General features: G+C 37.1%; 1 protein-coding gene across 2 annotated transcripts in view; it reads right to left on the bottom strand.

The window, feature by feature from the left end:
- Positions 1-1,449: 1,449 nt before the first annotated feature.
- VPS35 (VPS35 retromer complex component) overlaps positions 1,450-22,041 on the bottom strand; it is a 33,272-nt gene continuing 12,680 nt past the window's right edge. For both annotated transcript variants that reach the window (XM_068528295.1, XM_068528296.1), the window contains exons 6-17: positions 21,489-21,702; positions 20,408-20,491; positions 13,712-13,821; positions 11,445-11,541; positions 11,190-11,338; positions 9,552-9,759; positions 8,984-9,139; positions 6,976-7,098; positions 4,409-4,588; positions 3,659-3,898; positions 3,029-3,172; positions 1,450-2,380 (exon numbers count right to left, since the gene is read on the bottom strand). In XM_068528295.1, the coding sequence (XP_068384396.1) occupies positions 2,201-2,380; positions 3,029-3,172; positions 3,659-3,898; positions 4,409-4,588; positions 6,976-7,098; positions 8,984-9,139; positions 9,552-9,759; positions 11,190-11,338; positions 11,445-11,541; positions 13,712-13,821; positions 20,408-20,491; positions 21,489-21,702 (1,885 nt within the window). In that variant the 3' untranslated portion in view covers positions 1,450-2,200. The remainder of the gene's footprint in view (positions 2,381-3,028; positions 3,173-3,658; positions 3,899-4,408; positions 4,589-6,975; positions 7,099-8,983; positions 9,140-9,551; positions 9,760-11,189; positions 11,339-11,444; positions 11,542-13,711; positions 13,822-20,407; positions 20,492-21,488; positions 21,703-22,041) is intronic.

Below are 22,041 nucleotides of genomic sequence, written 5' to 3'. Positions count from 1 at the left end.
GCTCATGATCCTCTTGAGCTGCCTGTCATGGGATTGATGTCCACTACTCTATGAGATGTCCTTCTGGCTCCTCTAGCTGATTTCAGCTAACTCTATTCTGTACTGACTCGCTGTAACACTTGAGTTTCCGAAAAGCGTTCATCAAATTGCTGTGCCCTGGAAAAGCCAAGATCCACTGTCATGTAGTACACGTGACAGAAATGCCTCCTGTACTGGATTGCCTAAGCCCCTTATACTCCACAAAGGATAGCCAGTCACAAACACTTCTCTAGGCCACTGTCACCCCCTTCTTAGTGTTTACCACAAGGAAACGTGAGAACCATCTAAGAAACAAGCGAAATAAGTTATTCCAAGTACTGTTAAAATGTTGTCTATGGGGACTTCCCCGGTAGCATAGTGGATGGGAATCCGCCTGCCAACGCAGGGGACATAGGTTCCATCCCTGGTCCGGGAAGATTCCCACATGCCGCAGAGCAACTAAGCCCGTGTGCCACAACTGAGCCCAAGTGCCGCAAATACTGAGGCCTGCGCGTCTGGAGCCCGTGCTCCGCAACAAAGAGGCCACCGCAACGAGAAGCCCGCGCACCACAGCGAGGAACGGCCCCCGCTCACAGCAACTAGGGAGGGCCCATGCGCAGCAGCGAGGACCCAACGCAGCCAAAAATAAATAAATAAATAAATAAAATTTATTTTAAAAAAATGTCTATGGAATTTCCATCTAGGGCTTTGTTATTCAAAGTGTGGTCCCTGGACTGGCAATATGGGGGGCGAGGGGTACCTGGGGGTTTATTCAAAATGTACACTCTTGGGCCCCACCCCGGACCTGGTGAATTCCAGACCTGCATTTTACCAAGACTCCCATGTGATTTGTATGCTTGATAAAGCTTGAAAATCATTGGTCCAGGGGATGTGTAGGAAGGTAAAAATAGTTGACAAAAAGGGTTTTGTGACACCCATCTCCTGTGGATGTATCCTATTTAAGGCTTAAAATCATTGTGGCTCAAGCTTATGTAAGTTTACCAAATTTGCACACACTATCCTAGCAATCCATTTTATTCCCAGCTAAACTGCTCCCAAATTGCTGATCCAGAGAACTGTGAGATAAATGTTTGCTTTAAGACACTAAGTTTTGGGATAATTTGTCACACAATAGATAACTAATATAGGTGGGAGCCTTTTGGGAGTTTATGTGGAGGTATCATGCCTAGGAAAGCAGAGTAAGGCTGAAGAAAGCAAATGAGTAAATATGACTAAAAGAGTAGATGGTGCCTTGCTCAATAAGTGTTTAAAACAAGTGAACAGTTGAACAAGTGAGTGTTGTGAACGTGAGAATGTACAATAAACTCCATACACATTCTACTAGTTCCTTTTATGAATCAAGGTAGTATGAAAGGATAAAGGTCCAAAACTGTTAATAGCAACTTTTATTGTTTCACTGGTGGAAAAAAAAAAAAATCATAATTGTATGATGCATTTCCCCCTAAATTTACAACAATGAAGGTTATACATAAATTATATAGATCACAAATTTTCTATTTTATACTATTTAGAACAAAATTATTTTGATAAATACGTCCAGAGGACAACCTAAGTTCTTAATGGATGGCTGAGTCCAAATATGCAAAATATAGCTTCTGGTTTAGACCATGGTGCTTTAAAATTCTCAAACATGCATTAATATACTCTAATTTTAGGGAAAATATTACACATGGCCTTATCTTGCATTTCAGGAGAAGCCCAAGCTGAATTTCACAAACAGTATTCCTTTCCTCTAAATTAATCTCAGAACAGAGAGACAGACACTTTCTGATTAGTACTCCCAAGTAATGAAGGAAATTACACACTCAACAATGAAACAAAACAGAAAAAAAGGAAGGAGAGCTTCATTAGTCACAGAGATAAGTGGGGTTTTTTTGGCTTTTTTTGTTTGTTTTTTTTAAACAGATCGCAGGAATTTAAAATAGCAGATCAATCATGCTACTTAGAGTGATCAGACAGACCTGAACACTTATGAAGTGAATAATTTTATTAAGGTCTTGAAGGTGAGTGTCTGGAGGTACTGGGTAAAACACACCACAGGTAAGAAATGGGAAACCTACCTCAGCATTTCTGAAAGGCACAATCTATGGAAGGGAAGCCTAGTATAATAAAACCCTTACTGGATGTACATGGAAAGGAGGATGGTGAGCCTGGCTCCTTTCTAAAGGATGAGACCCTCGTAAATTGGCCCCTCAGATTCCGGTGATTCCCGCCTCAAGCGCAAATGCTCCAGTGTGTTATGAAAATGTTTGTTAATCTGTTCTGTTTCTTCACTGGACTCAAGATTTGGGAGGTCTTCTCGAATCTTTTGGATAAGCTGATTCAAAACCTGAATCGTGACCTACAAAAGAACAATTTCACCATCAAGCATGTACCACAAAAAAAAAAAAATAACGTAATTTAATAAAAATGTTTTGAGGAGCTTGTTACTCTCAGCAATTATCAGATTATGAAAAAAGAGAAAGAAAAAAAAAAGAGATGAGAACATGGTTCCTGGTTTGAGCAACAACTACTGGCCATTCATCCAAAATAACAACGACGACAACCAAAAAAAAAAAAACTTAATGAAAATACAGAAAATCATAAACCAGTAAAAGAACAAAAGCAAAATTTTATTTAACCTACAAATATTGATCCATCCTTTATTTGGGAATTATTCTACACTTGTATGGGATGACAAATCAGCCTACTATTCAGCATTTATAAATTATTTTTTATTTTTTAAACAGAGAGTGACTATTTTATAAAATATTCATAAACAAAAGAGATAAGAATTTTCTTGCACATAATGAGCTCTTCTGTAAGATGCATCTATATAGACAGAGAAGAATTTTAGAGAATCAAAGAGACCACTAGGTAGATTCTCCAAACTCTGACCCTTGTAAACAAAAAAGAAAAGTATGAGGATGATAAACTTTTGTATGTATCAAATCTAAGAGTAGGAAAGGAAAATAATTAGTTCACTAACAACAATTTATTATTCACTTACCGCATCATTTTCCTTTTCATAAAAATAGATATATCTGTTCAGAATTTCTATAAAAAGTTGCACTTGTAGAGAGGGGTCCATGCACTGATTTGCTATTTTTAGAGCTTTCTTTAGGCATTCCATTACCCTCTTGCCTCCGTGAAGCTAGAATAAAGGGAGTGAGGGGAGTATTAAAGAGGGAGTATTAAAGAGACTAATGAATCACAAATGTCCCATTTCACACGAAGAAATAAACACACTACAGTGGCTCTTTCATATTTTAAAAGGACAAAACCAATTTAAATCCTCTTCGTTTTTTAAAGTACACAGCTATATTTTAAAACAAATATATTATTTATTTTATATATATGCTAAATGTTTTATATTTATGTATTTTGTATATTTTTTAAAGATGGTGGTACAAACTTGCTATGTTACCAAATCCTCAAAGTGGAGGCTTCACCACAGGATGTAACTCTCTATATGTTACTGTCCATTTCGTTTCTTTTAACAAAACAAAGCAATATTCTTTGCCAGGTTTCCAAGCACTGCACATGTTTCACCTCCAAGGCAAAAGGCCCCAGCAGCCGTTCCCTATCAATGATCCCCTCTCCTCTAACACTGTTGGTTAGGAATGACCTCCCACCTTACCTCCTCCCCATTTTTGTCTGTGTTTCTGCCAGACCAGAAGAGATGTGCACAGGTGCTCACAGCTCGGCCCTGATCAGGTTTCTTCAGAAGTTTGGATGCAGCAAGAGCACACTGAGTCCTCAAGGGTTCATGATTTTCTTCACTGAAGCACTTCATCCTCTCAAAAGTACCAATGATCAAGGTGATGGCAGCCAGCTGTGCTTTGGAATCGCTGATTTCATCTTCATACAGAGAAAATGCCTGGTACACACAAAGCAGAAGTGACCTTTAGGGACCAACCATCTACTAGAGCATTTTCCAAAGTATTTCCCATCAAAGCCCCATCCTGTGAGTCATTCAGATCAGAATATGGTTCAGATCAGAATATGCAGTGCCCTCGCTTGTGGAGAGGCACAAGACAAAGATGCTGGCAAGTTGCAACAAAGAAACTTGTTTTAACTTTTGTTTAATCCAGGGTTCCCAAAATGAATTAACAATGGAATTATTTTCCCCCACGAAACAGTTTTTACCATGACCCACTGGAAAATCTTCAACCTCATTAGCACCCAGTAACTGATCAATTTTCCTGCTCCAAACCAGTCAATAAAACTATAGTGTTAAGAAGCACAGTATTTCCCATCAACATGGTGAGAAAGGGGTAGTTATAAATTCAGTGAAGAGTAAATCCATGTGCACCACCACCATTAACTACAGACAGGTGACTGAACAGAGCAAACGGATTAAACATCCCAGAAAGAGAGCAGATCACACCTGGGACATAAATTCATATGCTACTGTTTCATGATTTTCAAAACCAATTTCTCCAGCAGCTAGAGCCCCCTGAAGAAAAAGTCTTAAGGGTAATTCTGCCAGCTCTGCTTTGATCAAAGCACTGATCGTCTGGTGAGCAAATGAAAAAATCTTCTGGCATTTCTTTTCCCATTTGTCATCCTAAAACAAGAAAAAATAGTTTAAATTACCTTAAGTTCAAGATTAACTTGCTTAAGAATATTCATTTTATATAAAATGTCTATAGAACAAACAGGAAAATTGATAAAGTTGAGTTCACAGTTTTCCTGCTATCTTCTGTCTCATCTGTGGAGTACACAAGGAAATCAAGCAGGAAGTCTTCTCAAAACATCCATTTGAGGTCACTGGCTTTGCAATTTTTATATACTCGGCATTTGTTTTTTTGCATCAGAAAAAGCAACATATTCCCAAACTGGACAAAATTAGGAAAATACACAAAAGAATTTTTTAAAAATTAAAACCATCCCTAAATCTACCACCCAGCAATAATCACTGATAACATTCTAATGTTAATGTCTTCCTTTCTTTTTTCTATGCAAATATAATGTAACTGGGATCCTTTGTGTATGGTTTTCTACTTTAAAGTACTTACTGAAGAGTTAAATTGGGCTCATGCTGCATGTAATTTGTATTCAACTTCTTTTCTTTCACTTATTTTGTCATAATTTTCCTTATGATACTAAAGTTATTTAAAATCATTTTTTTTGTTTTTAAGAGAAACTTCCAGTGTTGGAAGAGTTTTTTTGTTTTAATTTTTACTTATTTATTATTTATGGCTGTGTTGGGTCTTCATTTCTGTGCGAGGGCTTTCTCTAGTTGTGGCAAGCGGGGGCCACTCTTCATCGCGGTGCACGGGCCTCTCATTATCGCGGCCTCTCTTGTTGCGGAGCACAGGCTCCAGACGCGCAGGCTCAGTAATTGTGGCTCACGGGCCCAGCTGCTCCGTGGCATGTGGGATCTTCCCAGACCAGGGCTCGAACCCGTGTCCCCTGCATTGGCAGGCAGATTCTCAACCACTGCGTCACCAGGGAAGCCCTTAAAATCATTTTAATCACTAGAAAATATTCCACAAACTGGATATAGCATAATTTACTTAACTACTTCCTTTTGGAAATAAATGTAACATAACGAACGGTCTATAAACACAAAGCTTTATTGAATCCTTAATTTTTTCTTTAGTATAAATTCTTAGAAGTGGAAATACTGGATTTTTTAAGGCTCTAGTTACACACTGCCAGAGTTTTCTAGAAAGACTATAGTAATTCACATTCCCACCATTACTAGATGAGAATGAATTCTCATCACACCACTGCCATTGCTGAACCTTATTTTTCTTTCTTTACCAGTTTGATTTCTAAAAAGGTTCACTGTTATAATTAGTAGTGAGGTTATATATTTTATCCATGTTTGACCATCCAAATTTCTTATTAATGCAATTGATTCTTTCCACTTTTAAGAGAGGATAATAGTCACAGACTTTTACAAGGACTAAATGCAAGAATCCAAGTTTATACTCCTTGTCACAGTGTACGGCACATAGTAAGTAAATGCTCGTTGCTTTTTTTATTGTTACATTCACAAACATCTATCCATAAAATACTGGGAAAAAGGAACTACATGAGAGGCTGGCCTCATAAAAACTGGCCAAAGGCATGCTATGTCATACTGGTAAGTCTACTGAATATACCTTGTTTCTCCATTATTAGAAAATTAAGTTTATGGTGTTTGTTCCTTAATGTAAACCTGACTGTCCAACTTTCAGGTACATTAGATTAGGGTTTTTTTTTTTTTGGCTGCACCGTGACGCTTGTGGGATTTTAGTTCCCCAATCAGGGATGCAACCTAGGCCCTCGGCAGTGAAAGCACAGAGTCCTAACCACTGGACCGCCAGGGAACTCCCAGATTAGGATATTTTCTACAAAAGTACACCACTGAAGACTTAGCCATAATCCTGCTTGTAAAAGGGCTAAGCTCATTAAAAAATGTACACAACTCATAAAATTACTCAATTACAGGCTTTTAGAGAGCAGCAATTATGCAATGCTGGGCCCTTTCATTAGACAAAGCTAACGTGAATTAGACCTTACTTGTTATGTACTGCAACCTCTGAATAAGATTACTGTATCACTTCAGAATTAGTACTTCATAAAGACTCCCAAGAAAATAAAATCGTTCTTGAGAAACTAAAGCATTCTGAGCCATTTTGTAATAAACTTATAGATGTCTCACAAGTGATCTTTAGACACAGGAAAAACTTCTAGCATAAATTTAAACTGTTTTAATCTTTCATTTCTAAGTGTTTTTTATGTGATTCCTCAACTAGTATGTAATCTACCAACATCACTATTGTCAATAGTGATACTTAAGTATTACACAGGATGAGTAATGAGTGGAGAGTTATTGAAACTGGGATTTTATTACACCATTATCTATTTGTATACGTTTGAAATTTTCTATAATGATAAACTAAAACACATACACAGAGGAAGAAGGGAAAAAATTAGTGACATACTTAAAAGTAAACCCACCACTTTAGAATTCTCTTTGTAGCGAAAAGCCAGCTGGTAAGCTGCAAATACCAAAGGTGGCAGTGTAAAGCGAATCCGTTGATTTCCACCAGCTCCAAAATGTTTTCGTGCTGTGTTTAAAATCTGACCAAAACAAACAAAACCCATTAATCTTTTCTGTAATTACAGAAACTATAATTAATCATTTATAAAATTAAATGGGAGCTCTAATCATCATGATTGCTACCATTTTTTGAATATATATGATATACTAGACTTCATGGTATACTTTCACATTTCTTATCTTGCCGAGTCATCACAATCACCCTAGAGACAAATACTAACCCCATTTCACAAATGGGGAAAACTGAGGTTCAAAGAGGTTGTATAACTTGCCCAAAGTTACACAGCTAGTCAGGGGCAGATATAAATACATGTTCATATACACATGTAAGAAGTATACTGTGTTGATAAAGAGCACAGGCTCTGAAGACAGATACATTTAAAAGTAGATTCTAACACTTACTATCTGTGTGACCCTAGGCACATTAATATTTACCTTCTCTTAGCTGTAAGTTTCATTTGAAAAATGGGGTAGTATATTTCTCTTAGGGTTGCTGGGAAGATCAAGTAACAGATGTAAAGTGTTACCAGTACTAACACAAGGCATGTACTCAAAATATTGGCTATTATTATGATACAAAAAATATGCATATTGCTGGTATATCACACCTCTTACTTCAGAAAAATATTAAGACCATGTAAGTCAAGGGAAATGGTAATACACTTTAAAAAAGAGCCATGAGGAAACAAATGTCTGGTTGTTTCAGAAAAAAACCTCAAGAATTCATGAAATAACTTAATATGTGTGTCACAGTGTGTGACATATTCAGGTTTTATAAATTTCTCTGACAATCATAGATGGATAGGAAGAGAATGCATTCCCCCTTGGGTAAGTCACAGCTAATGGTCCTCACCTTAAAGGTGTTTCTGTACGTGGCATAACCAGCTGGCCACAGGTGGAAAGCATACTTCCTAACTACTACATTTGGTATACAACAAAAAATGAAAACACACATAGGCCATGTGTGTATGTGACACAGAAACATAAGGGAATCAGTTAAAACATCTGAACAATGGGGCCAGCCACTAGGTATAGATCACACACAGTGCACAGATTATCTGACACTATGCCAAGTCGAAGACTATCGCACTACCAACAGAAATCAGCTTTTCTTTCACAATGGCTATGAAGGAGTACGAGAGTGTCACCTATGACAAAGTCAACACAGGAAGAAAGTCAGGACTCATCCTCAAATAAAGGTGTTCTTCATTACTAACACTTAGCCTCATGCATCCAACAATGGTTAAGCTACTTTGCCCAAACGATAATTAGGCAGCCATATGTGCTACCTTTCATAAACATAAATCGTCCAGTATCAGTCACCAATACTCCTACTCAGGCAACATGTTTTATCCATTTCACAAAGGTTTATTGAGGACTAAGGATAAAGAAAGGGAGAATCTCATCTGATTGATTTTTGCCAGGAAAAGGGGGTTAAGAAAAAGGCAATTTTAATTTTAAAGTCTTCACACATTTTCCATGTGGCAAACACAAACAACTTCTATTTGCAAACCTTGGAAACATATACACAGTTGAATATAAGGATTTTACTCATACTTTAAAAGTTTATTATGAAAAACAAATGAACAATTCTAAAAGCAACACACAGCTCAAAAAGAAAATGAACATGGACTGATGATTGGACACCCAACTAAAGGAAGATAGGTTTTTCTACAATTCTTAAGAAGTCTTCAAAAGAAATGACAGCAACCAACTTGTTCTTCATAAGCTCCAGAAGTTTACAAACAATTATGCATTTAATCATAAAGTTCAGTTAATCTCTTATTCAGTTTCAACTCTTTCAAAACCTTTTAATACCACAAACTGGATTAGACCATTTGAGACACATCTACACATGACTTCACTAGAAGTTGTTGAAGGGGTATAGTAAGAGTTAACTCATACCAAGTACTGCTGATCAGGGTCCTCAGACCGTAGAAGATGAATGAATCTGCCCACAAGGCTCTGCTCATCAGCAAAGTCCTCTGGGTCAGGGTCTTCTACAGGTTGATCTGGCTGATCCTGAATCAACGTGGATACCAAATTCATTATGGAATCCACCTGTATCATGGGAGACAGAAACCCACTGGGGTGAAACAATCAGCATATAATGCCACTGACAAAAGCGTTTCTAGTTGTGTAAAGTAGTTATGAAACAGTATCAACAACGTAATTCCTTCTTCTGTGTGAAAGTATATGCATGTTGGTACACATATAAACATCTAGAAAGAGACGTACCAAATGTTAATCAATAGTTAATCAATGGACCTCTCTTCCTGGTGGGATTATAGTTATTTTATAATTTCTTCTTTATACATCTCCAATTTTCTCATTTATATAATGAATAAGCTACTTGTAACTTTTCTTAGTAGTAAATTACCCTCCCCGCCTATCTCATGTGTTTGTCTCAAGGTCTAAAACCATAACTACATTGTCTCTGTTCTTCTAATAAAGCATGTGGGTATTCTCTTACCTGGTCTTGAGAGACAATTTCTGTGTTAAAATCCAGAACATTACTAAGCACGTAACAACTCATGCTTTTTCTGGACTCATAGTCAAAGTACTCAAAGAGTGGGTGAAAATGTTTTAATTTCAAGACTGTTAAAATATTGTTGTAAGTGTCAACAGGTATCTTCAAAAGTCTGGTGAGCTCCTTTGAAACTGCACTACTGGTAGCAATACTGCAAAAAGAAAAACAGCAGCCCTTTAGTGAATGAAATTAACTTCTTATATACACAAACAGCACTTGATTCACAAAAATTTGAAATTTTTCATTTATAATATTAAAGGAAATGGGTCAAGTGAATCACACCACCCCAAAACACCCCAGTGACTTCCAGATGTCTGTCTAAACACATTTATTCATCTATTAATGTCCTATTGATACAATAAGTTATGCTGGTCTCCAATTCTTAAACAGGTTGTATACCTGGAGTTAAAATGCCTGTCTAGAATGTGCTATTTCTAAGGGAAGTATTTTAAGTCGTAGTTAGGTTTCTAGGGCAGCCAATAAGTACAGTATATTCAGGGTGACAAAGCCATGCAAAAATAGCAATTCAACAAAATAGAAAAACACATAAATTATTTCTTCTGCATCCGATGTTGATGACTAAGGAAAAGCAGGATGAAATTAGGAACATTCCATGGGGGCTGAGGAATATCCAGGCATTTATAAGACCTTTAGAGGTTGAGATTTCTAATTTTTTATTTTGTCTAATTTTACTTTAAAACTCACTTAGTGGGGAAAGATATAGATACATCACTTATTCAAGATCTGGAATGTTTTTCAGTTCACAAAAAATGGGAGTGACAAAAAGAAAAAGGGGGAATAGAAAGAAGTAAAAGAAAAAGAAGAAATCTTCTAGATGTTAACTAAACCACTGGAGGAGAGATGGAAAGCGGAAAGATTACATGAGTATATACAGGGGCCTATATACATAGGGCAAGGAGGGGCAAGGAGGGGCCTAGATTGGGCAAGGAGGGGTACAGGGCAAGGAGGGGCCTAAATTGACCGCATGTTCAGAAGCAGTGGAGGATGGGACAGTAAGAGGACTGCTGGGAAAACATAACGGGATCAGAACTGTCCACAGTGGCCACTAGAGGATGCAACAGGTCCAGGACAGCATAGTTGAAGAAGATGCAAGAAGACAACAGAATATTATACTATCCTTGATGGTATCAAAATCAAAGCTCAAAATAGAGAAAAATTTAAACCAATTAATTTCCACACCTTAAATACATACATGCCTCCCTAATTTTTTCACAACTTACTCATCTGTAGGAAACCACTTCTCATGGAAATACTGCTTGATATAAATAGCTTCCTTACCAGTTTAAAAACTAACTCACCCATATATACAAAGGGGTCTGAATTGGAGACACTGGTCCCTGAAGACTGCTATGGTCTATGAGTGCCACTACTTGATCAATGTACACAGCCAGCAGTTGGTTGCCACTTTCTGCCCTGATTAGTACCAAGCATGTCGATCTAACAAATACTTAAAACAAGATGAATGCTAACATTTCAAAAAGGAATTGCAAAAGAAAAATAAATCTGGGACAAAAAAGTGCTTTACGAAGGTTTTTACAAAAATGTTTAACTTTGACTTACTGTTCAAGGTTGAGCTTATTAAATATCTCCACTGTTGTTTCTAGAACTTTATCAACGTAGTCCACACGATCAGGATAACACTTCATAGCGAGATTAATGAGAGAGACTTGTAAAGATACAACGTCCTCCGAAGGCATGTCTTGTCTAGACTGGAATGTTCAGAAAACCATGGAATTTATTTTAAACAATTAGAAAAGGATCTACCACCTGAGAAGTTTGAAAGTTTTGAGAACTTAGGAACAAAGCCATACAAACCTGTATTACTGTAGCCACCTGCTGTGAAAATATGTCAAAAAGTTTAATATCTGTTGGAATTCCAGGTCCATCTTCACGGTGAGCAAATAAAGCTAATCTAAAAAAGAAAATAATCTTTATTTAAAAGGATATAGGGATCTGGGTAGTGGGATCATGGATGACATTTTATTCTTTATGCTGTTCTGTATTTTCTCCAAGTGTATTTCCCCTAGAACCTTTCTCCTAAAAAGATTTTTAAAAAGGACATGGAACGTAGCTGACCATTCCCTCAATTCATTTTTAATGGAACAGTTTTACCAACGATGCCTTATTTCACTGCATCTTACTTTATACCATACACAACAAATTTTCAACAGGCCAATTCTGCCAAATTAATTAAGTAGATATGGATAGAAATGTATTAAATGTGACAAATGTATTCAACAGCCATGATTATAAAAAATAATCTTTAAAACATAAAAAGTACCTAGACTCCTTTAAGACACTGCATTTTTACTACTGAAAAGTTTAAAACAACTAATTCTAAAAGTAGTAAAGTTAACATCTATTTACCACATCTTAAACTATACAAAATAACGTCTGTTCCATTATCACTAAGTGTTTATCATGGTTACAACTAGACCCACATTTTGTTATGCACAGAAGAACCACTACTGACAGAAACGGTTAAGTGACATTACACCCAACATAGGACAATCCAGTTATTAGCTTCCATTAAGAGTATTCCCAAATAGAGGACTTCCCTGGTGGTCCAGTGGTAAAGAATCCGCCTACCAAGTGTAGGGGACGCGGGTGGGATCCCTAGCTGGGGAACTAAGATCCCAAATGCCGCGGGGGAATTAAGCCTGCAGGCCACAACTACTGAACTCGCACGCCTCAACTAGAGCCTCTGTGCTGCAAACTACAGAGCCCATGCGCCGTGGAGCCCGCATGCCACAAGAGAGAGAAAACCCGCATACCACAACTAGAAAGAAGCCCACACACCACAACAAAAGATCCCGCATGCCTCAACGAAAATCCCACATGCCGCAACTAACACATAGTGCAGCCAAAAAATAAAATAAATTAATAAAAAAAGAGTAATGCTTAAAAAAAAAAAAAAAAAAAAGAGCATGCCCAAGTAACTTATAATTCTTAATGTCCAGGACTGACAAGATAATTTGGAGAATTCTGCTATATAAATTCTCAGACTTTAAAACTAATAACTTAGATATTTAAAATATAATAAAAAGTATTTGCAGAAATAAATCTTCCCTTGGGTTTCTGGTTTCATAATGTTAATGAGTGTATGCTCACAAGCAGGACACATACTATGTACTAGCACCCAGCAGGCACTCATTAAAGCTATCATTGAAGGCCAAGTTTTATACTTTTAACAAAGACCAAGGGCTAAAGAAGTCAAAATTAAACATAAAGAGGATTTACTAACATTTTTAACACTTGAAAATTCTTCTTTAAAAACATGTGATGACACAGTGATTACCTGAACATTCTTAATAATCTATATTTATGGCTACTTGATAAAGAAGACTCCAGATCAAACTGGTTCCCACTGAAAGATAACTTTCTTTTTTTTTTTTTAATTAATTAATTTATTTATTTTTGGCTGTGTTGGGTCTTCACTGCTGCACGTGGGCTTTCTTTAGTTGCGGTGAGCAGGGGCTATTCTTCATTGTGGTGTGTCGGCTTCTCATTGTGGTGGCTTCTCTTGTTGCGGAGCACGGGCTCTAGGCACGCGGGATTCAGTAGCTGTGGCACGTGGGCCCAGTAGTTGTGTCGCACAGGCTCTAGAGCACAGGCTCAGTAGTTGTGGCGCACGGGCTTAGTTGCTCCATGGCACGTGGGATCTTCCTGGACCAGTGATCAAACCTGTGTCCCCTGCATTGGCAGATGGACTCTTAGCCACCGTGCCATCAGGGAAGCCCAAGATACTTTCATCATGGTAAAAAACAAGCTTTGCTCTTCAGTGATCTTTGGATTTATAAAATTTGGATTTATAACATCTTAGGTCTGTATAATGTCTTTAAATGCCAATTAAATGCATAGATTAAAATATATTACCTCCATGACCCCTGTACAATTAAGAGCTAAACTTATTTCATGCGTAAGCTAGACAAGCACTTAGTAAGTACTCAGACTTACAGAATTAGTGTAACTACATCAAAAATATTAATAAAGATGGAACAGAAAAAAAGAATTCACAAAAATGTTTTAAATTCATTATTCCCAAGTCAGAACATCTGCCCTCCAGTGTTGGAAATTCTTACCTATCAATTAAAGCAATGATTATGTTTTTCACATTTACATTTTGGTGTAACTCAGCACAGGCCCGAAGAAAAGGATTCAAAGTTTGAAGGTGGAATTCATCAGGGAAAACCTGAAAATCAAATAATACTAAATTATTACTAAAACCAAATAGTAAAAATCAATTAGAAAAAGCATTTCACACAATATTCTGGACTTAGTATTTAAAGTTCATATTGTGGGAAAAAAATCATTTTAATCTTATACAACCAAATTCAAATACATCACTTTTAAGCCTCTCAAAACATAACCCCAGAAAGAAATATTCTATTAACCAAAGTACAGCTACGATTTTTTTTCCAGGTTTATATTTATTTATCTATTTAATGCTCCTGACAATTTTACAAGGATTTCTCTTACTGCCATTTCACAGGTAAGAAAAATGAGTCTCAGTAATGTCAAAAACGACAAACCAAAATATCAAAATTTTAAGTTAAGGAAGATCAGTATTTTTCCTTTGCCTCAGCTTCCAATATGGCCCCATCTGGCACTGTTAACAACTCTGTCTTTATTTCCTTTTTTTCTTTTTTTAATTGAGGTATACTTGTTTTACAATGTTGTGTTAGTTTCTACTGTACAGCGAAGTAGAGCTCCCGGTGCGATACAGCAGGTCCTTATTAGTTATCTATTTTATACACATTAGTGTATGTACGTCAATCCCAATCTCCCAATTCATCCCACCACCACAACCCCACACCCCCGCTTCCCCCACTTGGTGTCCATACGTTTGTTCTCTACATCTGTGTCTCTGTTTCTGCCTTGCAAACCAGTTCATCTGTACCATTTTTCTAGATTACACATACATGCGCTAATATACGATATTTGTTTTTCTCTTTCTGACTTACTTCATTCTGTATGACAGTCTCTAGGTCCATCCACGTCTCTACAAATGACCCAATTTCATTCCTTTTTACGGCTGAGTAATATTTCATTGTATATATGTACCACATCTTCTTTATCCATTCATCTGTCAATGGGCATTTAGGTTGCTTCCATGACCTGGCTATTGTAAATAGTGTGCAATGAACATTTGGGCGCATGTGTCTTTTTGAATTACGGTTTTCTCTGGGTATATGCCCAGTAGTGGAATTGCTGGGTCATATGGTAATTCTATTTTTAGCTTTTTAAGGAACCTCCATACTGTTCTCCATAGTGGCTGTATCAATTTACATTCCCACCAACAGTGCAAGAGGGTTCCCTTTTCTCCACACCCTCTCCAGCATTTATTGTTTGTAGATTTTCTGATGATGGTCATTCTAACCGGTGTGAGGTGATACCTCATTGTGCTTTTGATTTGCATTTCTCTAATAATTAGTAATGTTGAGCAGCTTTTCATGTGCCTCTTGGCCATCTGTAGTCTTCTTTGGAGAAATGTCTATTTAGGTCTTCCGTCCATTTTTTGATTGGGTTGTGTTTTTGATATTGAGCTGCACGAGCTGTTTATGTATTTGGGAGATTAATCCTTGTTTGCTGATTTGTTTGCAAATATTTTCTCCCATTCCACGGGTTGTCTTTTTGTCTTGTTTATAGTTTCTTTTGCTGTGCAAAAGCTGCTAAGTTTCATTAGGTCCCATTTGTTTATTTTTGTTTTTATTTCCATTACACTAGGAGGTGGGTCAAAAAGGATCTTGCTGTGATTTATGTCAAAGAGTGTTCTTCCTGTGTTTTTCTCTAAGAGTTTTATAGTGTCCAGTCCTACATTTAGGTCTTTAATCCATTTTGAGTTTATTTTTGTGTATGGTGTTAGGAAGTGTTCTAATTTCATTCTTTTACATGTAGCTGTCCAGTTTTCCCAGCACCACTTATTGAAGAGACTGTCTTTTCTCCATTGTATATTTTTGCCTCCTTTATCAAAGATAAGGTGACCATATGTGCATGGGTTTATCTCTGGGCTTTCTATCCTGTTCCATTGATATTTTTATTTTTGTGGCAGTACCAAATTGTCTTGACTACTGTAGCTTTGTAGTACAGTCTGAAGTCAGGGAGTCTGATTCCTCCAGCTCCATTTTTTTTTCTCAAGATTGCTTTGGCTATTTGGGGTCTTTTGTATATCCATACAAATTTTAAGACTTTTTGTTCTAGTTCTGTAAAAAATGCCATTGGTAATTCGATAGGGATTGCATTAAATCTGTAGATTGCTTTAAGTAGTACAGTCATTTTCACAATATTGGTTCTTCCAATTCAAGAACATGGTATATCTCTCCATCTGTTTGTGTCACCTTTGATTTCTTTCATCAGTGTCTTATAGTCTTTTACCTCCTTAGGTAGGTTTATTCCTAGGTATTTTATTCTTTTTGTTGCAATGGTGAATGGGATTATTTCCTTAATTTCTTTTTCTGATCTTTCGTTGTTAGTGTATAGGAATGCAAGAGATTTCTGTGTATTAATTTTGTATCCGGCAACTTTACCAAATTCATTGATTAGCTCTAGTAGTTTCCTGGTGGCATCTTTAGGATCTTCTATGGTATCATGTCACCTGCAAATAGAGACAGTTTTACTTTTTCCTTTCCAATTTGTATTCCTTTTATTTATTTTTCTTCTCGGATTGCCATGGCTAGGACTTCCAAAACTATGTTGAATAACAGTGGCGAGAGTGGACATCCTTATCTTGTTCCTGATCTTAGAGGAAATGCTTTCAGTTTTTCACCATTGAGAATGATATTTGCTGTGGGTTTGTCATATATGGCCTTTATTATGTTGAGGTAGGTTCCCTCTATGCCCACATTCTGGAGAGTTTTTATCATAAATGGGTGTTGACTTGTGTCAAAAGCTTTTGCGGCATCTATTGAGATAATCATATCGTTTTTATCCTTCAATTTGTTAATATGGTGTATCACATTGATTGATTTGCATATATTGTAGAATCCTTGCATCCCTGGGATAAATCCCAGTTGATCATGGTGTATGAGCCTTTTAATGTGTTGTTGGATTCTGTTTGCTAGTATTTTGTTGAGGATTTTTGCATCTATATTCATCAGTGATATTAGTCTGTAATTTTCTTTTTTTGTCGTATCTTTGTCTGGTTTTGGTATCAGGGTGAGGGTGGCCTTGTGGAATGAGTTTGGGAGTGTTCCTTCCTCTGCAATATTAAGAGTTTGAGAAGACTGGGTGTTAGCTCTTCTCTAAATGTTTGACAGAATTCACCCGTGAAGCCATATGGTCCTGGACTTTCGTTTGTTGGAAGATTTTAATCACAGTTTCAATTTCATTACTTGTGATTGGTCTGTTCATAATTTCTATTTCTTCCTGGTTCAGTCTTGGAAGGTTATATCTTTCTAAGAATTTGTTCATTTCTTCCAGGTTGTCTATTTTATTGGCATAGAGTTGCTTGTAGTAGTCTCTTACGATGCTTTGTATTTCTGTGGTGTCCATTGTTAACATCTCCTTTTCACTTCTAATTCTATTGATTTGAGTCCTCTCCCTCTTTTTCTTGATGAGCCTGGTTAAAGGTTTATCAATTTTGTTTATCTTCTCAAAGAACCAGCTTTTAGTTTTATTGATCTTTGCTATTGTTTTGTTTCTATTTCATTTATTTCTGCTCTGATCTTTATGATTTCTTTCCTTCTACTAACTTTGGGTTTTGTTTGTTTTTCTTTTTCTAGCTGCTTTAGGTGTAAGGTTAGATTGTTTATTTGAGAATTTTCTTGTTTCTTGAGGTGGGCTTGAATTGCTATAAAATTCCCTCTTAGAACTCCTTTTGCTGTGTCCCATAGGTTTTGGATCATTGTGTTTTCATTGTCAGTTGTTTCTAGGTATTTTTAAATCTCTTCTTTGATTTCTTCAGTGATCTCTTGGTTATTTAGCAGTGCACTGTTTAGCCTCCATGTGTTTGTGTGTTTTATAGTTTTTTTTTCCTGTAATTGATTTCTAATCTCATAGCGTTGTGGTCAGTAAAGGTGCTTGATACAATTTGTTTTCTTAAATTTTCCAAGGCTTGATTTTTGACCCAAGATGTGATCTATTCTGGAGAATGTTCTGTGTGCACTTGAGAAAAAAGTGTATTCTTTCACTTTTGGGTAGAATGTCCTATAAAAATCAATTAAGTCTATCTGGTCTATTGTGTCTTTTAAAGCTTGTGTTTATTATTTATTTTCTGTCTGGATGATCTCTCTATTGGTGTAAGTGGGCTGTTAAAGTCCGCCAGTATTACTGTGTTACTGTTGATTTCCCCTTTTATCACTGTTAGCATTTGCCTTATGTATCGAGGTGTTCCTATGTTGGGTGCATATATATTTATAATTGTTATATTTTCTTCTTGGATTGATCCTCTGATCATTAATGTAGTGTCCTTCCTTATCTCTTGTAACAGTCTTTATTTTAAAGTCTACTTTATCTGATATGAGTATTGCTACTCCAGCTTTCTTTTGATTTCCATTTGCATGGAATATCTTTTTCCATCCCCTCCTTTCAGTCTGTATGTGTCCCTAGGTCTGAAGTGGGTTTTTCTTAGACAGCATCTATAAGGGTCTTGTTTTTGTATCCATTCAGCCAGTCTGTGTCTTTTGGATGGAGCATTTAATCCATTCACATTTAAGGTAATTATCGATATGTATGTTCCTGTAACCATTTTCTTAATTGCTTTGGGTTTGTTTTTGTAGGTCTTTTTCTTCTCTTGTGTTTCCCACTTAGAGAAGTTTCTTTAGCATTTGTTGTAGAGCTGGTTTGGTGGTGCTGAGTTCTCTTAGCTTTTGCTTGTTTGTAAAGCTTTTGATTTCTCCGTCGAATCTGAATGAGATCCTTGCTGGGTAGAGTATTATCTGTTGTAGGTTCTTCCCTTTCATCACTTTAAATATATCATGCCACTCCCTTCTGGCTTGCAGAGTTTCTGCTGAGAAATCAGCTGTTAACTTTATGGGAGTTCCCTTGTATGTTATTTGTCATTTTTCCCTTGTTGCTTTTAATAATTTTTCTTTGCCTTTAATCTTTGTCAATTTGATCACTATGCGTCTCAGCGTGTTTCTCCTTGGGTTTATCTTGCCTGGGACTCTCTGTGCTTCCTGGACTTGGGTGGCTATTTTCTTTCCCATGTTAGGGAAGCTTTCGACTATAATCTCTTCAAATATTTTCTCGGGTCCTTTCTTTCTCTCTTCTCCTTCTGGGACCCTTATAATGCGAATGTTTGTGCGTTTAATGTTGTCCCAGAGGTCTCTTAGGCTGTCTTCATTTCTTTTCATTCTTTTTTTTTATTCTGTTTCGCCGCAATGATTTCTACCATTCTGTCTTCCAGGTCACTTACCCGTTCTTCTCTGCCTCAGTTATTCTGCTATTGATTTCTTCTAGTGTATTTTTCATTTCAGTTATTGTATTGTTCATCTGTTTGTTTGTTCGTTAATTCTTCTAGGTCTTTGTTAAACATTTCTTGGCATCTTCTCAATCTTTGCCTCCATTCTTTTTCCGAGGTCCTGGATCACCTTCACTATCATTATTCTGAATTCTTTTTCTGGAAGGTTGCTTATCTCCACTTCATTGAGTTGTTTTTCTGGGGTTTTATCTTGTTCCTTCATCTGGGACATAGTCCTCTGCCTTTTCATTTTGTCTTTCTGTGATTGTGGTTTTCATTCGGCAGGCTGCAAGCCTGTAGTTCTTGCTTCTGCTGTCTGCCCTCTGGTGGATGAGGCTATCTAAGAGGCTTGTGCAAGTTTCCTGCTGGGAGGAACTGGTGGTGGGTAGAGCTGGGTGTTGCTCTGGTAGGCAGAGCTCAGGAAAAGTTTAATCCGCTTCTCTGCTGATGGGTGAGGCTAAGTTCCCTCCCTGTTGGTTGTTTTGCCTGAGGCGATCCAACACTGGAGCCTACAAGACTCTGGTGGGGCTAATGGCGGACTCTGGGAGGACTCACGCCAAGGAGTACTTCCCAGAACTTCTGCTGCCAGTGTCCTTGTCCCCGCAGTGAGCCACAGCTGCCCCCTGCCTCTGTAGGAGACCCTCCAACACTATCAGGTAGGTCTGGTTCAGTCTCCTGTGGTGTCACTGCTCCTTCCCCCTTGGTCCTGGTGCACACACTACTTTGTGTGTGCCCCCCAAGAGTAGAGTCTCTGTTCCCCCCGTTCCTGTCAAAGTCCTGCAATCAAACCCCACTGGCCTTCAAAGTCTGATTCTCTGGGGATTTCTCCTCACTTTGCCGGACCCCCAGGTTGGGAAGCCTGAGGTGGGGCTCAGAACCTTCACTCCAGTGGGTGGACTTTTGTGGTATAATTGTTCTCCAGTTTGTGAGTCACCCACCCAGTGGTTACGGGATTGATTTTATCGTGATTGTGCCCCTCCTACTGTCTCATTGCGGTAGGAGTCTCTGGATGCGGGGTATGTTTTTTGGTGAGTTCCAGTGGCTTCCTGTCAATGATCGTTCAGCAGTGAGTTGTGATTCTGGTGCTCTCGCAAAAGAGAGTGAGCGCAAGTCCTTCTACTCCACCATCTTGAACCAATTCCAAAGTACACCTACAATTAAACTAAAACTAACGATACCTAGAAAACTTGGAGGTTAGTCTTTCCTACATTTTCGGGAGAAAAACACATCAATACAAAGACCACGTTGTACATTAATAGGAGAAAGGGATTTATTCAGGAAAGCTTAATTTCTCTTCAATCAAGATTTTTTTCCAAAACAATGAAAATTAATGAAATATAAAATGAGTTCTTTAATACCCTGAAATGTTCTCACCTACCTGAATAATACACTCCATGAGATATTCTTGAGCCAAAGCATCCCTGCAATTCACAACTTGCTCCAATATGCCAGTTAAAACAATCTGAAAAGAGAAAAAAAAATTTTTAGGAGTTAAAAAATTATTTTCAAAATCCTAAGTCACTCCTCTAATAATACATTTGAACTATTAGTTTAAAAATCACATTTTGGATTTTTCTGACCTATACTTCATTTCTAGACTAAACTTTGAAATTTTACAGAAGAATTTTTAAATAAAAAATTCTGGGTTTCCGTTTCATAAAAGCCAAAGTCCATGTCATCAGTTTTTTTTTCTTTTATGGTTTGTCCTTTTTGTGTCCTAGGAAAGCTTCATGTAATTCAAGGTTACAAAGATTTCCTTCATGTTTTCTTCTAAAAGTTTCATAGTTGCAAATTTCACACTTAATGACTTTGATCAATTTTTTTTAGTTTCTCTACATAATATGAGACTGGGTTGCAGTTCAGAGGCTTTGTTTGCATACAGATGTCCAATTGTTGCAGAATCACTTGTTGAAAAGGTTGCCTTTGCACCCTTATCAACAATAGTTGATTATATACATGTAGGTCTATTCTGGATCATCTCTTCTAGGGGTCAGCACATCTAGTTTAATGCCCATTTTTGTAAATTGTTTCCACATTGCATTTCCCTGCTTTTGCACTACATTGGCAGAATTTAGTAGCTGCAAACTATATGGCTTGCAAAACCAAAAAATATGTACTAGCTGGTCCTTTACAGAAAAGGTTTGCTAATTCCTGATTTATTCTCCACTGATGTATGTGTTTATCCCTTTCACCAATACCACATTATCTTATTGTAGCTTTAGAGTAAATCTATAAAACAAACTAAATCTCAATTTAAAGAAAATTGGTATCTTGATAACACTGAGTCTTCCAATCCACAAGCACTGACTCAAAATATATCTTCTAGTTTATTTAAGTCTTCTTTGACTGTCAGTGGTTTTCAGTGTAATATTATTTTTAAAAATATTTCAATTTTAAAAATCAGACTTCAATTTACATCCCACGACATAAGAAAAGATGAGAGGTAAAAAGATATAAACCTGTTTGTAACGTTCCACATTTACACCTTCCAACTGACTGAGGCGCACCAAATTTGTTCCCACTAAAATTCTTAGTTCTTGTCTTTCTCGTTCTCTTTTTTCTCTATCTCGGCTATGTCCCTGATGCTGCATTCGAACCCAGAGCTTGTTCATTTCTGCAAAGTTGAGTAGTACAAAATCCATGGAATCACTGATATCACCAGTTGTTTCTTCACTGCAAAGAAACGGAAAAATCTTTATATACAGTACTTAAATTATAGGAAAAATTACTACTATTCCTCTTCTTTGTGCATTTCCTTCTTACCTCTTTAATACACCAAATGCTTTATGAAAGACATTTTCAACCTCACTGGCTTAGTGCTCAATTTCAAGGGAACACACTCAAGAGAAAAAAATATCAGGGAGAGGACACAGTTCAAGCGTAAAGGGACAAAACGCTTCCCCCCCTACTCCATTTCCTGGGCCAACTAAACTTGTTCTTGGAATTGTATTCCATTAATTCAAAAGGCCTAAAAAGTTGACACTTACAAGTGTCACTGTTATCTCATCATTT

This window comes from Eschrichtius robustus, chromosome 19 (genome assembly GCF_028021215.1).
Source record: "Eschrichtius robustus isolate mEscRob2 chromosome 19, mEscRob2.pri, whole genome shotgun sequence".
Taxonomy (NCBI): Eukaryota; Metazoa; Chordata; class Mammalia; order Artiodactyla; family Eschrichtiidae; genus Eschrichtius; species Eschrichtius robustus.
This window is presented reverse-complemented; position numbering and strand designations above follow the sequence as displayed.